General features: G+C 45.2%; 1 protein-coding gene across 2 annotated transcripts; it reads left to right on the top strand.

Moving 5' to 3' along the window:
- Positions 1-1,361: 1,361 nt before the first annotated feature.
- On the top strand, positions 1,362-22,153 carry LOC139568591 (ATP-binding cassette sub-family C member 10-like). Of its 2 annotated transcripts, XM_071390517.1 has the most exons (22): positions 1,362-1,481; positions 1,992-2,193; positions 2,484-3,861; positions 4,109-4,336; positions 4,635-4,791; positions 4,949-5,100; positions 5,202-5,281; positions 5,395-5,566; positions 5,809-5,907; positions 6,094-6,283; positions 6,397-6,474; positions 6,667-6,852; positions 6,950-7,082; positions 7,803-8,001; positions 8,679-9,022; positions 9,179-9,348; positions 10,080-10,240; positions 10,567-10,820; positions 11,080-11,225; positions 15,192-15,289; positions 20,728-20,840; positions 20,998-22,153. In XM_071390517.1, exons 2-22 carry the CDS (start codon positions 2,003-2,005, stop codon positions 21,131-21,133), a joined length of 4,665 nt encoding a protein of 1,554 aa, XP_071246618.1. In that variant the 5' UTR covers positions 1,362-1,481; positions 1,992-2,002; the 3' UTR covers positions 21,134-22,153. The 2 variants fall into 2 exon arrangements, with proteins under 2 accessions (XP_071246618.1, XP_071246619.1); XM_071390518.1 differs by lacking the exon at positions 1,992-2,193 and having other exon boundaries at positions 1,411-1,481.
- Positions 22,154-22,257: the final 104 nt, after the last annotated feature.

Below are 22,257 nucleotides of genomic sequence, written 5' to 3'. Positions count from 1 at the left end.
CACAAACGAGCTAGGAACAGACTCAGTGAAGTCAAAACGAACAATATCTCACAAAGGCACACACAGAATGAACTGAACTAAATAAGGAGCTGATGAGACCAGGTGAGTAACTAACACAGGTGAAATCAATGAACAAAAATGAAAGACAGGGCTACCTTCAAGAACACAAAGAAACAGAACACAAGGTTGACTTAGAAAATAAATACAGAACCTTACACTTAGGGTTTTTACACAAGGTATTGTCAATATTTAAGGCAGAAAGAGATTTTCTCTTAAAGTTACATTTTTCTTGATCTAATAAAGGCCGTTTTAGCTAAATAAATTTACATTTGATCTAGTTCTATTCGAGATGTATTCAGATCTGTTTCTTCCTTTTCTGAAGCGGTATGCTTTTCTAAAAAAACATTCAATTTATTCATATACTCATATTCTTTCAAACATTTTTGCCACTTTAATTCCTTACTGCGTGTAATGGCGATAGATCTTACTTTGAATTTAAATATTTCCCAGCTACTTCCATGTTTTGGTTCTAAATCATTTAAATTAAACGAGTTTATGATCAAGTTCTTTAAGCTCTTGTTAAAGACTGGATCATTTAGGAGTGAATTATTACATTTCCAGTATCCTCGAACGCCAGTGGATTTTTCTGAACATTCTAACTTAAATAATATAATTTTATGATCAGTCAAAGGAGCAGGTTTTATGGCTTACTTCTTGTACACACTGTAAAGGTGGGGGAGTAATGAGAAACAGATCAATTGTGGATTTGACCATCGTTTACCTATTACACAGGTGTATTCGTTTAAGTGTGTATTAAAGCGCCATGCATCAATCACTGTCAGTTTACTGCAAAATGAGGTTATGATATCACTATTCTGAGCTCTTTGAGCTATTCTAGGTGGAAATATATCTAAAGAGTTATAAGGTGTTTCATTAAAGTCTCCAGCTATTATAAGCCATACATTTGTGTACTTGTTTTGCAGCTCAGTAAGCTTATCAGTCTTATTTGAGGTAAGAGTTGTACCTATACACATTGCATATAATTAAAAAACTCTTATCTAGTTTGGAGATCAATATAACCCATCTCCCATCTTTGGACATACAAGACTCTGAAATATCACCTCTAAACTTATGAAGCAATATCATAGTACCAGCTGATTGGTAAGACCCTTGACTATAATAAACAGTATTTCCCCATTGTGATTTCCAAAAACTAGAATCTGAATCGCAGGAGTGAGTCTTCTGGAGTAGAATGAAATCTGCATTAGAGTGTTTACAAAATAAATTTAAAAAAAGTGGTTTTGTTTTAGTTATGGTTCGTAAACCCCTGCCATTTAGCGATACAATATTTAGTGCATTGAATTCAATGCGACCTGTGCTTTGGCGAAAACATATGTGGCGCGTGACCGGAAGTTGTAACACTGCTGATGCTACCACCACCAAGTGCTACCGTTCCCCCATGAATCCAAAGCTGTAAACAGGTATTTCAATTTATCTTGACAATTGTGTTATCCCAAGTTGCAGAGAGAGTCTTGCTATATATACGCTTTATATCATGCAAAAGGCAATGTTTAATTAGCTTGACGAACAAAAACACACGCCGATGGTGAGAGATTTGCTAGCCACTCATCCCAATGTTTACAAATGTCCCCCTAAGCAAGTGTGGCTGACTAGTGACAGTGACAGCTAGCTAGCTAGACCATGTGCAACTGAATCATAGAGGTAGACTGCTTATAGAGACACAAACACATTTCTTATGACCAGCCAAAACAAAACATTTAGCTACATGTGTACTGTAACTAGCTAGTACAGAACTGTGTTGTAGCCTATGTGAACTCACCCTTAAAAGCCCAACCTGTTTGACGAGCTTAACACAGGTAGGCCTGGTTGAAGTCAACTACAAGTGTTGCTGACAGATTTGATCAGACAGGTTGAAAAACGAATTACAGAAGTAGTATAGATATCTGCAATGTTTATAAACTTTTCCCTAGATGCTTGGAGAATGAGGAGAGGTGCGGTGGCTGGTTTTGGCCCCAGTGAGTTATTCTCTGGCCTGTGCCACACGGACAGCCTAGACCCGTTCCCAGTGTGGCGGGATGGAGCCATCAGCCCCTGTTTTAACCAGCTGGTTCTGGGAGCCCTGGCTCACGCTGTAGTGGCCGTCTTCAGTGCCTGCTACCTGAGTGCTCAGAGGTAATGTTAGGTCACACAGTCAGGCCCCTCACAAAATCACAAGGCATAGGCTACAGCATTCTGGCCACTATTAATCCCACAGCACATACAGTAGTATGCGATACAGACCCACATATTGTACCTACGTGTACCTAGGTAAAATAAAGATGTTTGATTTCTACCTCCAGAACAGTAAGTTCATGTCTGTACTGGATCCCATTCTGTAGATTGGCATCTTTATCAGTTATTATATCTAGCCAGGCCATATTTCAGACAGTTCATCGACCATTTTATCCTTTTGCACTACACAGATGCAGCCTCCTCCGATCCTCTCCCCCGTGTGGTTGGGGCCTCAGGGTGGCCTCGGCCCTGCTGGTGACCCTGCTCTTCGTGGTGGACTTGGTCCTTGTGGTCCACCTCCACCGGGGGGACATGTACCTGGACGTCCTGGCTGATGGATGTGCCGTCCTGGCATGGCTGGTCCACTTTGGGGCCCTGCTTGTCCTCCAGAGGTCCATCTATAGAAGAACCAGGGGTCCCTCTGTGTTACTACTGCTGGTCCTGTTGCCTATCCCTAACCTGGTGGTCACCCTGCTGGCTTACGCCCAGGAGGCCACCTACCTGGACCTGGCGGAGCCCCTTAAAGTGGCACGGCTGGTGTTCGCAGCCACCCGGGGACTCTCTCTCCTGGTCTACCTCCTGGCCTTCGCTGCTCCCTGCGTCGGTGAAGGGAGTTACACCTCCATGTCCGTCAATGATGCAGACAGCTTTCTCCTCATCCCAGAGAGTTCCTACCAGGACACGGAAGAGGTGGTGGCAGAGGATGGCAGTAGCTTCATCTCCCGCCTGCTGTACCTGTGGTTGAACCCTCTACTGAGGCGCGGCCGGCGTGGGGAGCTGGAGAAGCCATGCAACGTCTATCTCCTTCCCCGGAGGCTCCGCACCAGCGCAGTGCGCCGACACTTCCTCCGCTGCTGGGAGGACTGCCAACAGGGGGCAGCAACACAGAGAGGGAACACTACACCCAGGCCTGCAAACAGGAGCCTACAGAACGGAACATGGACTTCACCCCTTCAGGAGGAACTATCTGGTATAGCAGTGGAGGAGGTAGGACTGTTAAAAGTGTTGCACAAAGCCTTCGGACTGCGCTACTACCTGCTTGGTGTGCTGAAGCTAGCGGGCAACATGCTGAGCTTCGTGGGACCCCTGCTCCTCAGCAGCCTGGTGCACTACATGGAAGAGGAGGGGGCCCCCGTCAGCCAAGGGGCCTGGTGTGCCACGGGCCTCTTCTTCAGCACCTTCTTCTCTGCCCTCATCCGGAACATCTTTGCCTTCGAAGTCTCGAAGGTCTCACTCTCGGCGCGCGCCGCCCTCATCTCCGCCATCTACGGCAAAGCACTGCGGGTCAGCGGCGGCAGCCTGGCAGCGCGGTTCACCCTGGGCGAGGTGGTCAACTTCATGAGCACGGACACGGACCACGTGATCAACTTCTTCAACAATTTCCACGAGGTGTGGAGTATGCCCTTCCAGTTCTCCATTGCCCTCTACCTGCTCTACCTGCAGGTGGGTGTGGCCTTCCTAGGAGGACTGGGTGTGGCTCTGCTGCTGGTGCCGCTCAATAAGGTGCTGGCCTCGAAGATCATGGAGAATAACAAGCACATGCTCACACATAAGGATAGTCGTGTCAAGGTGAGAAATTCTCTATGGCTTTGACTATCTTTTACTTTTATCTTAACACCAACCATAGCAACACCTATATGAATGCTATCATTTTTATTGTTTAGAGCAGTACTATGAAGTAGTAATTACAACATAAAACTTCTATAGCTTTTATATTAAAAGTCTTCGATGTCAAGCTGCGAAACTGCTTGCAGACGTTTCACCTAAAGATGTGAACTCAACAATGTCGTCTGTCTGCCCTGTCCTTGCCTTCCAGCTAATGACAGAGGTCCTCTTTGGAATACGAGTCATCAAGTTCTACAACTGGGAGGCCTACTTTGCCCAGAAGATAGCAGGTTGTCGGAGGCAAGAGCTATCCCACCTCAAGGCCATTAAGTACCTGGATGCTGTGTGCGTGTACACCTGGGGATCTCTACCCGTAGTCATATCTATCATCACCTTCGTCACATACGTGCTGCTCGGCCATGAGCTCACTGCAGCCACGGTAGGCATGGTCCATATTTCATTTTGTGAAACTAGAGTGACTCATCCGATAGTAGTTACCATTTAAAAGTGAGCAAAATATTTTGCAATCAATCTGTTCCAATGTCCTCACTAGCAATACCACCTTGTATGAAGTAATGTTTCGGATGGAACATTCCAAGTGGTAGCTATGCTAGAATGGACATTGGAACAGACATATTAACTATTGAAAGACCTACTAACTGATACCCAGGAACACAATGATGATGTGGGTGCATGAGACTAATTCGAATAGGGACACTTTCCCTCCTCCATTGCAGGTGTTCACCACTCTGGCTCTAGTGGGCATGCTGATCGTCCCCCTCAACAGCTTCCCCTGGGTCCTCAACGGCATCCTGGAGGCCAAGGTGTCCCTGGACCGCATCCAACGCTTCCTCAAGCTTCCCAACCAGGACCTCGATGCATACTTCAGTCATGGTAGGTGTGTGTGTGTGTGTGCTCAGCATAAATAAAGTACATTTTGCTTGTACATACATTACTAATTAATACATGTGCAATAACTGTGTCTATGAAAGTGAGATATGCAAATATGTGTATGAATGTTTTTCATTGACTTTGTGGCTCCAACTTACAGTGGCCCCTGAGGACCCCCAGGACGCCATTGTGATGAGTCAGGGCATATTCTCATGGCAGGGGCCTGGGGGGCCAGACCACCCCACAAGCTCTGATACTGAATCCCCCAAAGGAAGTCTGATGCTCCATAGCCTCAACCTATCCATCACTAAGGTGTGTACCCTGCATCACAAACTATGTAACCTATACAGCTTGGAAATCATGGGGTCTACCATCTTATCACAGCAAAGATGTATATTTTTCTTGTCTGCCAGGGATCCCTAGTTGTTGTGGTGGGCAAGGTGGGCTGTGGGAAGAGCTCCTTACTGGCAGCCATCACTGGAGAACTCAACAGGTAGTGCTCATCGCCTCATTTACTAAGCTTACAAAGCTCAAGTAAATTTGTTTTGTTGGTTTATTTCAATGACCTTTTTGGATCTATCATTGAGTTATTACTTCCCTCTGTAGGCGTGGAGGTGATGTATACGTCCAGGGCAGGGAGGATGGGTTTGGTTTAGCCGCTCAGGAGCCGTGGATCCAGCATGCAACAGTTCGGGACAACATCCTGTTTGGGAAGGACTACAACAGTTCTTTCTACCAAGCCGTGGTGGAGGCCTGTGCGCTCACAGACGACCTCAATGTGAGACTCCCCTCTCTTTTTCACTCTCTTTATCTGTTTCTCTCTCTCTGCTTCAATCTCTCTTATCCTCATAGACAACCTCAATGCTAGCTTTATCCCTTGTTCCATTTTATTTTGGCTCAGTCCAAACTTTACTTGACCAACCTCTAATATATTTGTTATATATCCAATGAATGTTATAAACACAAATTCCAAACTTGGTGCATATGAAAGTATTTGACTGAATTGTCTTGTTTGTCCAGATTCTGCCTAATGGGGACAGGACCGAGGTGGGAGAGAACGGAGTTACTCTGAGTGGAGGACAAAAAGCTCGCCTGGCCTTGGCCAGAGCTGTTTACATGGTAAGAGTCCTCACCAGAATCCATGGTAACACAACAGCCATCTAGAAAAGACAGAGACTGTGTTTCAGTGAATCTCCAACTTTATTTAACAAGCAAGCTTTTGCCAGGTTAGAAGTGTGGATAGCAGAAAACATTCAATAATTTGCTTTTTGTATTGGATGTCAATCTCTCTTTTAAACAAACAAGGAGAAAGACATTTTCCTCCTGGATGATCCACTGGGAGCAGTAGACTCTGACGTGGCCCATCACCTCATGGAGAGATGCATCATGGGGATCCTCAGGAGCAAGACCAGAATCCTTTGCACCCACCGCATAGAGTTTGTGGACAAAGCTGATGTGGTGATTCTCATGGACAATGGAACAATTATTAAAACGGGTAGTGAACTCTGGCCTTACGTTCTTCAATTGATAATGGAATAATGAATTACTTTTCTGTGTAAACGCATATGTCTGAATAAACACTATGTCCTTCTCATTTGTTTTAAATAGGTACACCTGAAGAGGTCCTTCCTTTGGTAGAAGCAGTGCCCAAGAACCGGAAGAATGACAGTAATGTAAAGGTGAAAGGTACCAGTAGTCATTAATGTCTCTTAGCATTGTGTTTTGGAATATATTGCTTGCAACACAGAGCTAATATCACTGATGCAGAGGAATGAAAGTCCATTTGATTATTTTCTACACCTTGTTGTTGAATTGTGTGATGGACTACTCTATGGAAATATTGGCAGGTGTTTTTATTTGCGTTCTGACTTGAATCAGATGTTATTGAGCGAGAGGAGGAGCAGGGTCCGTCCAATGAGCTGTTTGCAGAGGTGGAGTCTTCACTGTCAAGGGAGGAGCAGAAGGCGGTGGGCGGGCTGGCCTGGAAGGTTTACCACACCTACTGGAGAGCGGTAGGAGGGGCCTTGGCTGTCTCCATCTTGCTGTCCCTACTCCTCATGCAAGGTACAGCGACCACCTGGTGCCTTAATATGACATCACACTTCTGTTGCCTTTGCTGGCTTGTTGATGTATTTTACATTTTGCTGTCTCTGTCCCTCAGCCTCTAAGAATGTGTCTGACTGGTGGCTGTCCCACTGGATCTCTAACCTGAAGAACAATGGTTCCGCCCAGAGTGTTCTCATGCCTGCCTACAGCTCACCACACCTGCTGCTATTCTCTCCTGGAGGACTAATGTAAGTTAGATAGAGGTTCTTACAACGTTGAGACTGATACACGATTCAATTACTCAGAATGTGCAGTGTCATTCCTCTTATATAATCCACTGTTAGGTTCTAAATAACACGGCAAAAACTGATGGACAACTATAAAAGCTCAAACCAAGTTTATTCACCCAAAGGGTCGAACAGCTGAACAGACAAGAACAGCACGAGTTTCCCCCAGCACGAGTATATATACCCCAATTTGGGTGTTGTATCCTCCTTCTCTCTAAACATGACATCTTTATTGCTAGGCAGGAAGTTAAGTGATGCGGGCAATAAACAGTTCCTTCTCCCTTAATCTGACCTGACCTCTGCCCCACATTCCTCACTAAACCACATCTCTCCACCCTTATCAGTGACTGCAACGGTGTGATTGCCTCTCCTTTACTCAGTACATTCCAAGCTTAATTGCCTCCACCATATACATTCCTCCTACAGACAACCATTTACTTCTGGTGTAGAAACCAGACTATGGCACTCAATATTTCAAGTTTAGGAGTTTGAACCTATCACCACTTATGACTCCACACTGCTTTAAGTCACACTTTGGTACTCTACATTGATATGATAGAGACTCTAAATCTAAATCTTTTAGATTGTGCAGTAAAAGAATTAGGTGTCAAATCGCAGACATCCATGATGCAGCACACACGCATGACCAGATTTATTAAAATGTGTGTTTTCTCCCCTTAGCCCCAGGTACCCTGTCAATATTATGGAAACGACAGCTTTCGCCAACATGAGCTCGGAGGTGAAGTTCTATCTGACGGTTTACGGTTCCATTGCGGGTGCTAACACGGTCTTCACCGCCTTCCGAGCCTTCCTCTTTGCCTTTGGAGGCATCCGTGCAGCATCGGTCGTCCACAACAGGCTGCTTGACACAGTCCTCAAGGTTGAGTGTCTTCTGTTCAGTTGACCCCTCGGGAAACTGGTTTAGTCATGACCATGGTCATGGTTTCGATCATGCAAAAGCAGTATTTTACATTTATAGCATAATTATGATTTTTCTGGAAAATTCTCATGGTTCAACTCATGCTGTGAGAGCAGTGGAGGCTGCTGAGGGGAGGATGGCTCATAGTAATGGCTGGAATGGTGTCAATGGAATGGTATAATACATATCAAAGACGTGGTTTCCACACTCCATTGACTTCATTCCAACCATTATCCATTCCAGCCTCTACTGTGTGAGAGTTGATGTTCTGTAGATAATTTACAGTGTACTTGTTTTGTCCACACATTCCTAGTGTTGGGTACTGTTTCTAAAAAAATAAAAAAATAAAAAATGTTTTTAATACATTTTGTAGTATTTATTTTAAAGGTATATTTTTTGTACATAAACCAAAATGCTTTATTGGATAGAGGTGAGACAGTGGGAAAGATAGTTTTAGGCTGAAAAGGCATTGGTCCGGATTCGAACCCATGCTGCAGCCATATATGTGATCCGAAGGCAGTGGTTCAGACTGCTAGACTACCTAAATCCACGTCTTTGTAGTGTTTACTGTTTACATTGCCATGATAGAGTACAAACACACCTAACTAACCCTCACCTGCCTCTCTATATCAATCCAGGCTACAGTTACCTTCTTCGACACTACACCGCTGGGCCGCGTCCTTAACCGCTTCTCCTCCGACCTGTACAGCGTGGATGACACTCTCCCTTTCTTCCTCAACATCCTGCTGACTAACATCTTCGGCCTGCTGGGCATGCTGGTAGTGATGAGCTACAGCCTGCCCTGGTTCCTAGTGGCCCTGCTGCCCCTGGGCCTGCTTTACCACTGCACACAGCGCTTCTACCGACACACATCCAGAGACCTGAAGCGTCTGTGCAGCCTCACCCTCTCGCCAGTGTATTCGCATTTCTCTGAGACGCTGAGTGGCCTGGGTACCATCCGAGCAAGCTCCAGTGCCTCCAGGTGAGGACAGTAAAGTTAGAATGAGGAATTTATATTTTGGACCCACCTAGATCTGTGGTTACCAACCTTGATTTGGCTAGTTGAATCAGGGGTGTTGGCCAAAACATCGTTTTGTTTTGGAAGGAGGTTCATGTTCTTTGTCTGTTGTGGCTCTAGATTCGAGGAGGAGAACGAGCGGCGTCTGGAGCAGAACCAGCGCTGTCTGTTCCTTAGCAACGCCGCCATGCAGTGGCTGGACATCCGCCTGCAGATGATCGGCGTTGTCGTGGTGACGGGCATCAGCGTGATCGCTGTCGTCCAGCACCAGTTCAAATCGATCGACCCAGGTGAGCAGCCAGCTAGCATGTTAGCATGTGTCCCATAGTCAGCACAGGTTTAGCACAACACAGGCCTTGACTCAGATTACACTGCTAATGTCTACTAGTTGTTGAGGCTGCTGTAGAGGAGAATCTAGAAATAGTATCAGTACATGTACTCTGAATATACAAAACATTAAGAACACCTTCTCTTTCCATGACGTAGACTGACCAGGTGAATCCAGGTGTTAGCTATGATCCCTTATTAATGTCACTTGTTAAATGAACTTCGATCAGTGTTGATGAAGGGGAGGAGACCGGTTTAAGAAGGATTTTTAAGCCTTGAGAAAATTGAGGCATGGATTGTGTATGTGTGCCATTCGGAGGGTGAATGGGCAAGACAAAATATTTAAGAGCCTTTTGAACAGGGTATGGTAGTAGGTGCCAGGCGCACCGTTTGTGTCAAGAACTGCAACGCTGATGGGTTTTTCTATGCGCATCAGTTTCCTGTGTGTATCAAGAATGGTCCACCACCCAAAGGACATCCAGCCAACTTGACACAACTGTGGAAAGCATTGGAGTCAACGTGGGCCAGCATCCCTGTGGAATGATTTCGACACCTTGTAGAGTCCATGCCCCGACGAATTGAAGCGGTTCTGAGACCATTATTGTTTTGTATAGAGTATACTCAGTGTATGTCTTGTTTGCTGTGCCTAGGCCTTAATAATAACTGTTTGTTCTATGGTTGTTCTCCCTGCCAGGTCTGGTGGGTCTTTCCCTGTCCTATGCTCTGTCCATCACAGGCCTGCTGTCAGGCCTCATCTTCAACTTTACCCAGACAGAGATGCAGCTGGTGAGTGTGGAGCGCACCGAGGAGTACTCCACCACCCTGCCCACTGAGCCACAACACAGCAACCCACAGGTGAGGAGTCCTGTGAGGACGTGTGTCTTATAGCATGCCACTCAGTTGCACCTCATTGAGGAGGTTTCATAATTCCTTTTTTTCAATGTCAGAAGTGTACGCCACTCTGTAGACCTTTTAGAAGGTTATGTGGCAGGTTTTCAGTGGTTGTCTTCATGAGGTGTTGGATAGGTGTTATTTCTAAAATGATTAAATCTATTTGTTCAAGTTCTTTGGGTCTTTTAGCCTGGTCAGTTACTTCTTACTGAAGTGGCCATTCAGGGGAATAGAAAACAAGTAAGTTTGTTAAATGACTGAGGACCCATCTACTTCCGTCTTTACCATAGGTGCCCACCTCGTGGCCGGAGCAGGGTTGGGTGGAGTTCCGTGGGGCCGTGCTGTCCTACAGAGAGGGGCTGCCCAACGCCCTGGACGGGGTGAGCCTGGTGGTCCGGCCTGGGGAGAAGGTGGGGGTGGTAGGCCGGACGGGCTCAGGCAAGTCGACCCTGTTCCTGGCCCTCTTCCGCATGGTGGAGCTGAATCAGGGTCAGATCTTACTGGATGGAGTGGACACCAGACAGGTGGGACTGGCCCAGCTCAGGTGAGAGGATTAAGAAATGATGGTGGTGATATGATGATAATGGATTTTAATGTTTTTTTTTGTACTTTTCAAACTGCTAGACTCAACATTATTGTGTACTTGGATGATGATGGTGATCTGTGCATCTGTAATAAAAGCTCTTTATAGGTGACGACATTCATCGAGCACGTCTGCTTATTTTGAACTACAAAAAAATCGATGACTCTAGAGTAGTTGACGGATCCATTTTTTTACACTGTATTTGTGGCTCCCCCTTCAGGTCCAAACTGGCCATCATCCCCCAGGACCCGTTTCTGTTCAGCGGGACAGTGAGGGAGAACCTGGACCCACATGGACGTCACCCTGACCCTCGGCTACTGGAGGCCCTGGAACACTGTCACCTCAGCCCTGTCATCAACCGCATCGGTGAGAGAGAGGGAGGGTGGGAGAGAAAGAGAGGATTGAGAACAGTAGAGGGAGATTGAGATGGTGATAGAAGGGAGATGATGAAAAATCATGCAAATGAGAGGGTGATATAGCAGATGAGAAATAGGAAGAGTAGTTGAATTAAACAGACAAACAGAATGAGAGACCAATGGAGAGAAGAGGGGTATCAAACAGGGATACAAGTTATGACACGGAGATCATATGACATTAATAGGGATTCTATATGTAATCTATGCATCTAAACTCAGCAAAAAAAGAAACTTCCCTTTTTCAGGACCCTGTCTTTCAAAGATAATTTGTAAAAATCCAAATAACTTCACAGATCTTCCATGTAAAAGGTTTAAACACTGTTTCCCTTGTTCAATGAACCATTAAGAACCATAAACAATTAATGAGCATGCACCTGTGGAACGGTCGTTAAGACACTAACAGTTTACAGACGGTAGGCAATTAAGGTCACAGTTATGAAAACTTAGGACACTAAAGAGGCCTTTCTACTGACTCTGAAAAACACCAAAAGAAAGATGCCCAGGGTCCCTGCTCATCTGTGTGAACGTGCCTTAGGCATGCTGCAAGGAGGCATGAGGACTGCAGATGTGGCCAGGGCAATAAAATGCAATGTTCGTACTGTGAGACGCCTAAGACAGCTCTACAGGAGAGACAGTGGCAGACCACGTGTAAGAACACCTGCACAGGATCGGTACATCCGAACATCACACCTGCGGGACAGGTATGGGACAGGTACAGGATGGCAACAACAACTGCCAGAGTTACACCAGGAACTCACAATCCCTTCATCAGTGCTCAATAGGTTGTCCGCAATAGGCTGGACTGATGGCTTGTAGGCATGTTGTAAAGGCAGGTCCTCACCAGACATCACCGGCAACAACGTCGCCTATGGGCACAAACCCACCGTCGGTGGACCAGACAGGACTGGCAAAAAGTGCTCTTCACTGACGAGTCACGGTTTTGTCTCACCAGGGGTGATGGTCGGATTCGCGTTTATCGTTGAAGGAATGAGCGTTACACCGAGGCCTGTACTCTGGAGCGGGATCGATTTGGAGGTGGAGGGTCCGTCATGGTCTGGAGCGGTGTGTCATAGCATCATCGGACTGAGCTTGTTGTAATTGCAGGCAATCTCAACGCTGTGTGTTATGAGGGTGGAGGATGTCTTCCCTGTGTGGTACCCTTCCTGCAGGCTCATCCTAATATGACCCTCCAGCATGACAATCCCACCACGCACAGAACGAGCAGTATGGCTGATTTCCTGCAAGACAGGAATGTCAGTGTTCTGCCATGGCTAGCGAAGAGCCCAGATCTCAATCCCATTGAGCACGTCTGAGGCCTGTTGGATCGGAGGGTGAGGGCTAGGGCCATTCCCCCCAGAAATGTCCGGGAACTTGCAGGTGCCTTGGTGGAAGAGTGGGGTAACATCTCACAGCAAGAACTGGCAAATCTGGTGCAGTCCATGAGGAGGAGATGCACTGCAGTACTTAGTATCTGGTGTGGCCACCAGCTGCATTGACTGTTACTTTTGATTTTGACCCCACCACTTTGTTCAGGGACACATTATTCCATTTCTGTTAGTCACATGTCTGTGGAACTTGTTCAGTTTATGTCTCAGTTGTTGAATCTTGTGTTCATACAAATATTTACACATGTTAAGTTTGCTGAAAACAAACGCAGTTGACATTGAGAGGACGTTTCTTTTTTTGCTGAGTTTATATGTCATTCTATGATTAGACCAGGGCTGTTAGGGTGAACGTATTACCGCCACACCGGCAGTCACTTGCCAGGACCGCAGTCAAATTCCACGTAACCGTTTAGTCATGGTAACTAGGCTTCTCCAAGCTCTGATGCTGCTGATGATCACTAGTAGCCTACCAAACTACCTAACTGCCTGGTACTCAGCACTCTATTGTCCTTCTAATCAATCTGATATCAATGCAAATGTGATCGATGAGCTGATGTTGCGCAATATTTCTATAGGCTATGCAATTGCGTGAGAAAACAGTGTTTTGATGGGATCGTCTTTTTAATAGAGGCCATCAGCTTTCAATAGGCTAGGCTTTCCTAATATTAAACACATTGCTTCGTTTTAAAACAGAGGTATAGCCTACCTGGCTGGCACTAAAATTAACCACGCGAAAACTCCATTCGCTATTTAAGCGCATAGATTGCATGTATTTTTTTCCCCTGCCCCTGTTCCGAGACAGGTCCATGATAACGGTCCATTCTAAGTGAAAACTAATTTCACACATATTATTTAGTATATGTAAAGACAAGATTAAATCAAGAATTGTCTGATGGGTGACAATATTAGCCCTTCACTTGTGAATGATCCCACTTGTGTGCATTAAGGCAAGAAACAACTCATGTAGCCTAGCCCATAGGCCTATATGTTTTGATAAGGTTTGAATCAAAACTAAAGTGGCCAAATAACTTCTTCTTAAAATTTAGGCACATTAATCCGTTTTTACAACCGGTGTAGAGCCTAACGAACATACATAGGCAGTGCGTGAGTTTCACATTTGTGGAAGATCATTTTCACCATTAAAAATGCACCTTTTATAATAAAGAATTACATGCATAATCGCATTTATGGTCACTTTTTGGAATGGCGTTTTCCTGCTAATTGATTGCATTTTGGAACATTCGTGCTTATAGCCTACTGCCGTGTACGTATTGCTGTGCTTATAATGTGAATAGCCCAATAGCTAATCAACATTTTAAGCTAAATGTTCAGATCTGTTGCATCAGCCTCATTGCTTTTAAAAGGTTTTTTATTTTCTAATAAATTTGCTAAAAACCTGTTTTCGCTTTGTCATTATGAGGTATTGTGTGTAAATTGAGGATCCAAATTAATTTAAGCCATTTTAGAATAATGCTGTAACGTAACAAAATGTGGAAAAAGTGAAGGGGTCTGAATACTTTCCGAATGCACTGTATATTCAGACCAAGCGCACAACCGCCACTGGCCGTAAAAGGCATTGTTTTTTTTAAGGGGGCATTACGGCCACACTAGGGGGATGCCACCGGGAAATTGTAGGCATTATCAAGTGCTTGTCAAATTGTGAATGAGAGACTGATGAAGTGTGTGCTGCCTGTGCAAGAAACAACGCAGAGCTCATGCCTTTCATGCAACTTTTTTCAAATCATCATTAGTCGCATCTTGCAGCCTTAAAAAGTATTAAAAATCAAAACATATAGCCCAATGTTTGTATCACAACTAAAGTTTCCTGTTTCTTTGTTAACCCCTCAACACAGAATAGCCACATGTGCGCACTCCCTTAGAAATCGTTTGGAGAAAACATCCTTTCTATTTTATTCAGCTATGTTCAATTGAATTCTTCATACTATAAAATAATGCCACGGAATTCTAAGCAAATCTTGTCTGCTAAATGAACTAGTGTAGCCCACAGCCATATGGCATAGCCAGATCAGGGCCTAACATAACGACAACTCAGAGTATGCTATTCTGTTCTTCTGAAACAGACTACATTTTCTTAATATCATGTTTCTTTAGACCTGTCTAAAATAAATAATGGATTTATTGTGATGGTGAAGGTTATATTACATAGATTTATTAGAACATGTAGAGGTTCCAAAGGTCTGCATCGGTGTGGAAGCCAGGAGATGCCAAATGTGTTTGTTAATTAACGGTCAATTACTGTGAGACCGGCAGTTATTTGTTTTAAAATCACAAAATGTCATGACAGCCCTAGATTAGACCCCTTTTTTTATTTATTTAAACGTGGTATGTCCCATACGGTAAGAAATTAATTATATTTTCACCACTGGTATCAAACCAAGTGAGAGTGAAAGAACAAGGACGTAAAGGAGAGTGAGAAAGGAAGAGAGTGAAGGTAGTAATTAGTTCATGTTTGTGTCTAAGAGTTTGGTCAGGTGGCCTCACTAACCTCTGAGTGTATTTGTGTATCTTAGGTGGTCTTGGTGCTGAGGTGGGAGAGCGGGGTAAGTCTCTCTCTCTGGGACAGAGACAGCTGCTGTGTCTGGCCAGGGCTCTGCTGACTGAAGCTAATGTAAGAACCAGCCCACACCATCCATCCATATCGATTACTAACATGGCTTTGAATTCAACCATCCATACCAATTACTAACATGGCTTTGAATTCTCAACCATCCGTATCAATTTTTTTATTTTTTTTTATTTCACCTTTATTTAACCAGGTAGGCTAGTTGAGAACAAGTTCTCATTTGCAACTGCGACCTGGCCAAGATAAAGCATAGCAGTGTGAACAGACAACACAGAGTTACACATGGAGTAAACAATAAACAAGTCAATAACATGGTAGAAAAAAAAAAAGAGAATCTATATACAATGTGTGCAAAAGGCATGAGGTAGGCAATAAATCGAATAATTACAATTTAGCAGATTAACACTGGAGTGATAAATCATCAGATGATCATGTGCAAGAAGAGATACTGGTGTGCAAAAGAGCAGAAAAGTAAATAAATAAAAGCAGTATGGGGGGTGAGGTAGGTAAATTGGGTGGGTAGTTTACAGATGGACTATGTACAGCTGCAGCGATCGGTTAGCTGCTCGGATAGCAGATATTTAAAGTTGTTGAGGGAGATAAAAGTCTCCAACTTCAGAGATTTTTGCAATTCGTTCCAGTCGCAGGCAGCAGAGAACTGGAAGGAAAGGCGTCCAAATGAGGTTTTGGCTTTAGGGATGATCAGTGAGATACACCTGCTGGAGCGCGTGTTGCAGGTGGGTGTAGCCATCGTGACCAGTGAACTGAGATAAGGCGGCACTTTACCTAGCATAGCCTTGTAGATGACCTGGAGCCAGTGGGTCTGACGACGAACATGTAGCGAGGGCCAGCCGACTAGGGCATACAGGTCGCAGTGGTGGGTCGTATAAGGTGCTTTAGTAACAAAACGAATGGCACTGTGATAAACTGCATCCAGTTTGCTGAGTAGAGTATTGGAAGCTATTTTGTAGATGACATCGCCGAAGTCGAGGATCGGTAGGATAGTCAGTTTTACTAGGGTAAGTTTGGCGGCGTGAGTGAAGGAGGCTTTGTTGCGGAATAGAAAGCCGATTCTTGCTTTGATTTTGGATTGGAGATGTTTGATATGAGTCTGGAAGGAGAGTTTGCAGTCTAGCCAGACACCTAGGTACTTATAGATGTCCACATATTCTAGGTCGGAACCGTCCAGGGTGGTGATGCTAGTCGGGCGTGCGGGTGCAGGCAGCGAACGGTTGAAAAGCATGCATTTGGTTTTACTAGCGTTTAAGAGCAGTTGGAGGCCACGGAAGGAGTGTTGTATGGCATTGAAGCTCGTTTGGAGGTTAGATAGTACAGTGTCCAAGGAAGGGCCGGAAGTATATAGAATGGTGTCGTCTGCGTAGAGGTGGATCAGGGAATCGCCCGCAGCAAGAGCAACATCATTGATGTATACAGAGAAAAGAGTCGGCCCGAGAATTGAACCCTGTGGTACCCCCATAGAGACTGCCAGAGGACCGGACAACATGCCCTCCGATTTGACACACTGAACTCTGTCTGCAAAGTAGTTGGTGAACCAGGCAAGGCAGTCATTAGAAAAACCGAGGCTACTGAGTCTGCCGATAAGAATATGGTGATTGACAGAGTCGAAAGCCTTGGCCAGGTCGATGAAGACGGCTGCACAGTAATGTCTTTTATCGATGGCGGTTATGATATCGTTTAGTACCTTGAGCGTGGCTGAGGTGCACCCATGACCGGCTCGGAAACCGGATTGCACAGCGGAGAAGGTACGGTGGGATTCGAGATGGTCAGTGATCTGTTTGTTGACTTGGCTTTCGAAGACCTTAGATAGGCAGGGCAGGATGGATATAGGTCTGTAACAGTTTGGGTCCAGGGTGTCTCCCCCTTTGAAGAGGGGGATGACCGCGGCAGCTTTCCAATCCTTGGGGATCTCAGATGATACGAAGGAGAGGTTGAACAGGCTGGTGATAGGGGGTGCGACAATGGCGGCGGACAGTTTCAGAAATAGGGGGTCCAGATTGTCAAGCCCAGCTGATTTGTATGGGTCCAGGTTTTCCAGCTCTTTCAGAACATCTGCTATCTGGATTTGGGTAAAGGAGAAGCTGGGGAGGCTTGGGCGAGTAGCAGCGGAGGGGGCGGGGCTGTTGGCCAAGGTTGGAGTCGCCAGGAGGAAGGCATGGCCAGCCATTGAGAAATGCTTGTTGAAGTCTTCGATTATCACGGATTTATCGGTGGTGACCGTGTTACCTAGCCTCAGTGCAGTGGGCAGCTGGGAGGAGGTGCTCTTGTTCTCCATGGACTTTACAGTATCCCAGAACTTTTTGGAGTTAGAGCTACAGGATGCAAATTTCTGCTTGAAAAAGCTGGCCTTTGCTTTCCTGACTGACTGCGTGTATTGGTTCCTGACTTCCCTGAACAGTTGCATATCGCGGGGGCTCTTCGATGCTATTGCAGTTCGCCACAGGATGTTTTTGTGCTGGTCGAGGGCAGTCAGGTCTGGAGTGAACCAAGGGCTATATCTGTTCTTGGTTCTGCATTTTTTGAACGGAGCATGCTTGTCTAATATGGTGAGGAAGTAACATTTAAAGAATGACCAGGCATCCTCAACTGACGGGATGAGGTCAATATCCTTCCAGGGTACCCGGGCCAGGTCGATTAGAAAGGCCTGCTCGCAGAAGTGTTTTAGGGAGCGTTTGACAGTGATGAGGGGTGGTCGTTTGACCGCGGACCCGTGGCGGATACAGGCAATGAGGCAGTGATCACTGAGATCTTGATTGAAGACAGCAGAGGTGTATTTGGAGGGCAGGTTGGTCAGGATAATGTCTATTAGGGTGCCCATGTTTACGGATTTAGGGTTGTACCTGGTGGGTTCCTTGATGATTTGTGTGAGATTGAGGGGATCAAGCTTGGATTGTAGGACTGCCGGGGTGTTAAGCATATCCCAGTTTAGGTCACCTAACAGAACAAACTCTGAAGCTAGATGGGGAGCGATCAATTCACAGATGGTGTCCAGGGCACAGCTGGGAGCTGAGGGGGGTCGGTAGCAGGCGGCAACAGTGAGAGACTTATTTCTGGAGAGATTCATTTTTAAAATTAGAAGTTCGAACTGTTTGGGCATAGACCTGGAAAGTATGACAGAACTTTGCAGGCTATCTCTGCAGTAGATTGCAACTCCTCCCCCTTTGGCAGTTCTATCTTGACGGAAAGTGTTATAGTTGGGTATGGAAATCTCAGAATTTTTGGTGGCCTTCCTAAGCCAGGATTCGGACACGGCAAGGACATCAGGGTTGGCAGAGTGTGCTAAAGCGGTGAGTAAGGCAAACTTAGGGAGGAGGCTTCTGATGTTGACATGCATGAGGCCAAGGCTTTTTCGATCACAGAAGTCAACAAATGAGGGTGACTGGGGACATGCAGGGCCTGGGTTTACCTCCACATCACCCGAGGAACAGAGGAGTAGTAGGATGAGGGTGCGGCTAAAGGCTATCAAAACTGGTCGCCTAGAGCGTTGGGGACAAAGAATAAAAGGAGCAGATTTATGGGCGTGGTAGAATAGATTCTGGGCATAATGTGCAGACAGGGGTATGGTGGGGCACGGGTACAGCGGAGGCAAGCCCAGGCACTGGGTGATGATAAGAGAGGTTGTATCTCTGGACATGCTGGTCTCAATGGGTGAGGTCACCGCATGTGTGGGGGGTGGGACGAAGGGGGTATCGGAGGTACGGAGAGTGGAACTACGGGGTCCATTGCAAACCAAAACAATGATAGCTAGCCTGAACAACAGTATGCAAGGCATATTGATATTTGAGGGAGACATACAATAAGGCATAAAGTGATTGCAGGTCTTGATTGGGAGAGCTAGCTAAAACAACAGGTGAGATAACAGCAGCTAGTCAGTTAACACAGCAGCAGCAGGTAAAAATGGCGACGGCTAGGCAGAGAGGGTCGGATTAACTACACACAGATCCTGAGTTAAAGCACAGAGCCGACAGATAAAACACAAATAAACGGAATGGAGTACCGTGAATTAATGGACAGTCAAGCAAGCATCAGCTATGTAGCCAAGTGATCATAGTGTCCATGGGGCAGCCGTAGATGGAGCAGTGAGGCCTCCACTAAGCTAGCCCGCGGCGTAAGATTGTTCGATAGACCTGTTCAGATAGCAGCCGATATGCTCAAGACAGCTAACGATTAGCGGGCCGCAGTTAGCATATGTGCGTTCAGGTTACGTCGCGATGGAGGGGCCAGTTGAATAACTCCCTCGGGCAGATAACGTCGGTATCCCAGTCGTGAAGGCCCGGTGGGGCTCCGCATCGGCAGTAAAACGGGTCCGGATAGGTAATTGTAGCCCAGGAGTGGCTGATGGAACTCTTCAGCTGGCTAGCTCCGGGATAATTGGTGTTTGCTCCGGAATTGATGTTAGCCAATAGTCACTCGGATAGCAGCTAGTTAGCTGCAAGATCCAGGTGTAAATGTCCAGAGATTGCGGTAAAAATCCGGGGATATGGAGAGAAAATAGGTCTGGTATGCTCTGGTCTGAGTCGCGTTGTACAAAACTGGCAATAGTTTTCAGAGCTAAAGGATAGCTGATAAGCGCTAGCTGTGGTTAGCTGAACTACTCACGTTAGCTTGTGAGCTGGCTAACTTCTGGCTAGATGAATAACTCCCTCGGGCAGATAACGTCGGTATCCCAGTCGTGAAGGCCCGGCGGGGCTCCGCATCGGCAGTAAAACGGGTCCGGATAGGTGATTGTAGCCCAGGAGTGGCTGATGGAACTCTTCAGCTGGCTAGCTCCGGGATAATTGGTGTTTGCTCCGGAATTGATGTTAGCCAATAGTCACTCGGATAGCAGCTAGTTAGCTGCAAGATCCAGGTGTAAATGTCCAGAGCTTGCGGTAAAAATCCGGGGATATGGAGAGAAAATAGGTCTGGTATGCTCTGGTCTGAGTCGCGTTGTACAAAACTGGCAATAGTTTTCAGAGCTAAAGGATAGCTGATAAGCGCTAGCTGTGGTTAGCTGAACTACTCACGTTAGCTTGTGAGCTGGCTAACTACTGGCTAGCTTCTGTTGTAGATTTCGGATACGAGGTGAATAATACCTTTGAGGAGAAAAAAAGCAGATCCGCACCACATTTGGTGAGGTAGGTTGCAGGAGAGTGTTTTGAAGTTGAGTTTTTAAGAAGAAAAAAAAATATATATAAAAAGAAATGCGAAGAAAAATATATAAAAAATATATACACGGGACAGGACGAGGACAAAGGACATCTGACTGCTACGCCATCTTGGATCTTGAATTACAGACATGGCTTTGAATTCTCAACCATCCGTATCAATTACAGACATGGCTTTGAATTCAACCATCCATATCAATTACTAGCATGGCTTTGAATTCAACCATCCATATCAATTACTAGCATGGCTTTGAATTCAACCATCCATATCAATTACTAGCATGGCTTTTTTTCTCAACCATTGTTTCCTCTCTATAGATTCTGTGCATTGACGAAGCTACAGCCAGCGTTGACCAAAAGACTGATAAACTGCTACAGCAGACAATCAGAGAGAAGTTTCAAGACAAGACCGTCCTCACCATTGCCCATAGGTAAATTATTCAGTGAACACAACTTTACATAATGATCTTAAGTGCTTTAGTAGACATTTATACTGAATTATACATAACTTAAGTTTTCATGGTACATTTATAACTTAATTTGATGTCCTAGTTTAAAAAGTGACACCTTGATTTTCTCTGTCACCAGAATCAACACCATCATGGACTCAGACAGGGTGCTGGTGATGCATTCTGGGAAGGTGGTGGAGTTTGACACCCCTGCTGATCTGTGCCAAAGAGACGACTCCATTTTCTGCAAGCTGGTTGGTGGGAGGGGAGAGTGAGAAGAGAAGCTATCAGAGGACTAATGACAATGGGAAATGTCAATGGGGATCTCTCTGTTTCCCCACAGGAGGCCAGTGGTGGACGGAATCGGTGGACCAACCAACCACCCGTCCAATGGAGGTGGTAGAAGTTGGCCCTATAATAATTACTGGTCCAGGGTTAGATTTGTTTTTCATCCCCATGATCATTAAGGTTAGGATTTGGTGTAGGGTAATTTGATCCTAGATCTGTAGTTAAGGGCGGCGACTTCTGCCTTGAGGCCCACCGACTGACATTTGACCTCAGAGAGCAAGGTCTGAATAGTCCAAGGTCTGATTATTCTTTTACTACATTTTAGGAAGTCGGGTTAGTTCTCTAACCTGGGCGTCATGTGGGATTTCTCTGCTTTTTATTCGTAAACACGTTAATGTGGTACGAAAGAACTGACGATGTGTCAGTAGCACAGAGGTTCTGAAGAATCAATGAATAAGCACTTTAATTGCTTTTGTATGAAGGGAGTATTTTATAGCACTATAATGGATTTTGACTGAAAAATTGTCTTCCTAGAGCAAGTCAGTCATTCACTTTGCAGCATCGTCAATCATTTATGAATGTCTGAGATTCCTTTTGCACCTGGTCTATTGGCAGTATTAGTAATAGCTAGAAAGAGCGCACATTAATGGACATACTTCACATAGATAAAATGCATGTTTACACACTGTTTGCTCTACGGACGTACTATAGACGAATAGACTTTGTGATAAATAAAGACAATTTAAAGTTATTATTTTTCTATTTGTTTACCATTCACACAGAGCACATTTGGTTGGAAGCTCCTCACAATGTTGTTACGTCTGATGATTTCAAGCCATTCTGTAGTAGAACTACTCTATATCAGTCATTTGAGAATGTTTCTGTTGTAATACACTAAGAGAGAACATCTCAGGGAGAATCGCCTTTACATGCAGCGTTTTCAGTAGTGTTCACTACTCATGTACAGTAATATGAAGGTGTAATAAAATGGCTGCACTGATTTTACACATTTCTTGTCACTTTTTTTATTTATTGGGTTTGCCTGAAGATCATTGGGATAATCTTCATAATTAGTCATTATTTCTATGATTTACACATCCCATGTTATTGT

The sequence above is a fragment of the Salvelinus alpinus genome, chromosome 2 (assembly GCF_045679555.1).
Source record: "Salvelinus alpinus chromosome 2, SLU_Salpinus.1, whole genome shotgun sequence".
In the NCBI taxonomy this organism is placed as follows: domain Eukaryota; kingdom Metazoa; phylum Chordata; class Actinopteri; order Salmoniformes; family Salmonidae; genus Salvelinus; species Salvelinus alpinus.
The sequence above is the reverse complement of the archived record's forward strand: the minus strand, read 5'-3'. Positions and strand labels throughout refer to the sequence as shown.

Bases quoted from the DNA above. Each gene is read 5' to 3' on its own strand.
- LOC139568591 (XM_071390517.1), top strand. From the start codon at position 2,003: ATGAGGAGAGGTGCGGTGGCTGGTTTTGGCCCCAGTGAGTTATTCTCT. The intron at 5,282-5,394 runs GTAGTGCTCATC...TTCCCTCTGTAG, and splicing joins ATCACTGGAGAACTCAACAG to GCGTGGAGGTGATGTATACG. The intron at 9,023-9,178 runs GTGAGGACAGTA...TTGTGGCTCTAG, and splicing joins GCAAGCTCCAGTGCCTCCAG to ATTCGAGGAGGAGAACGAGC.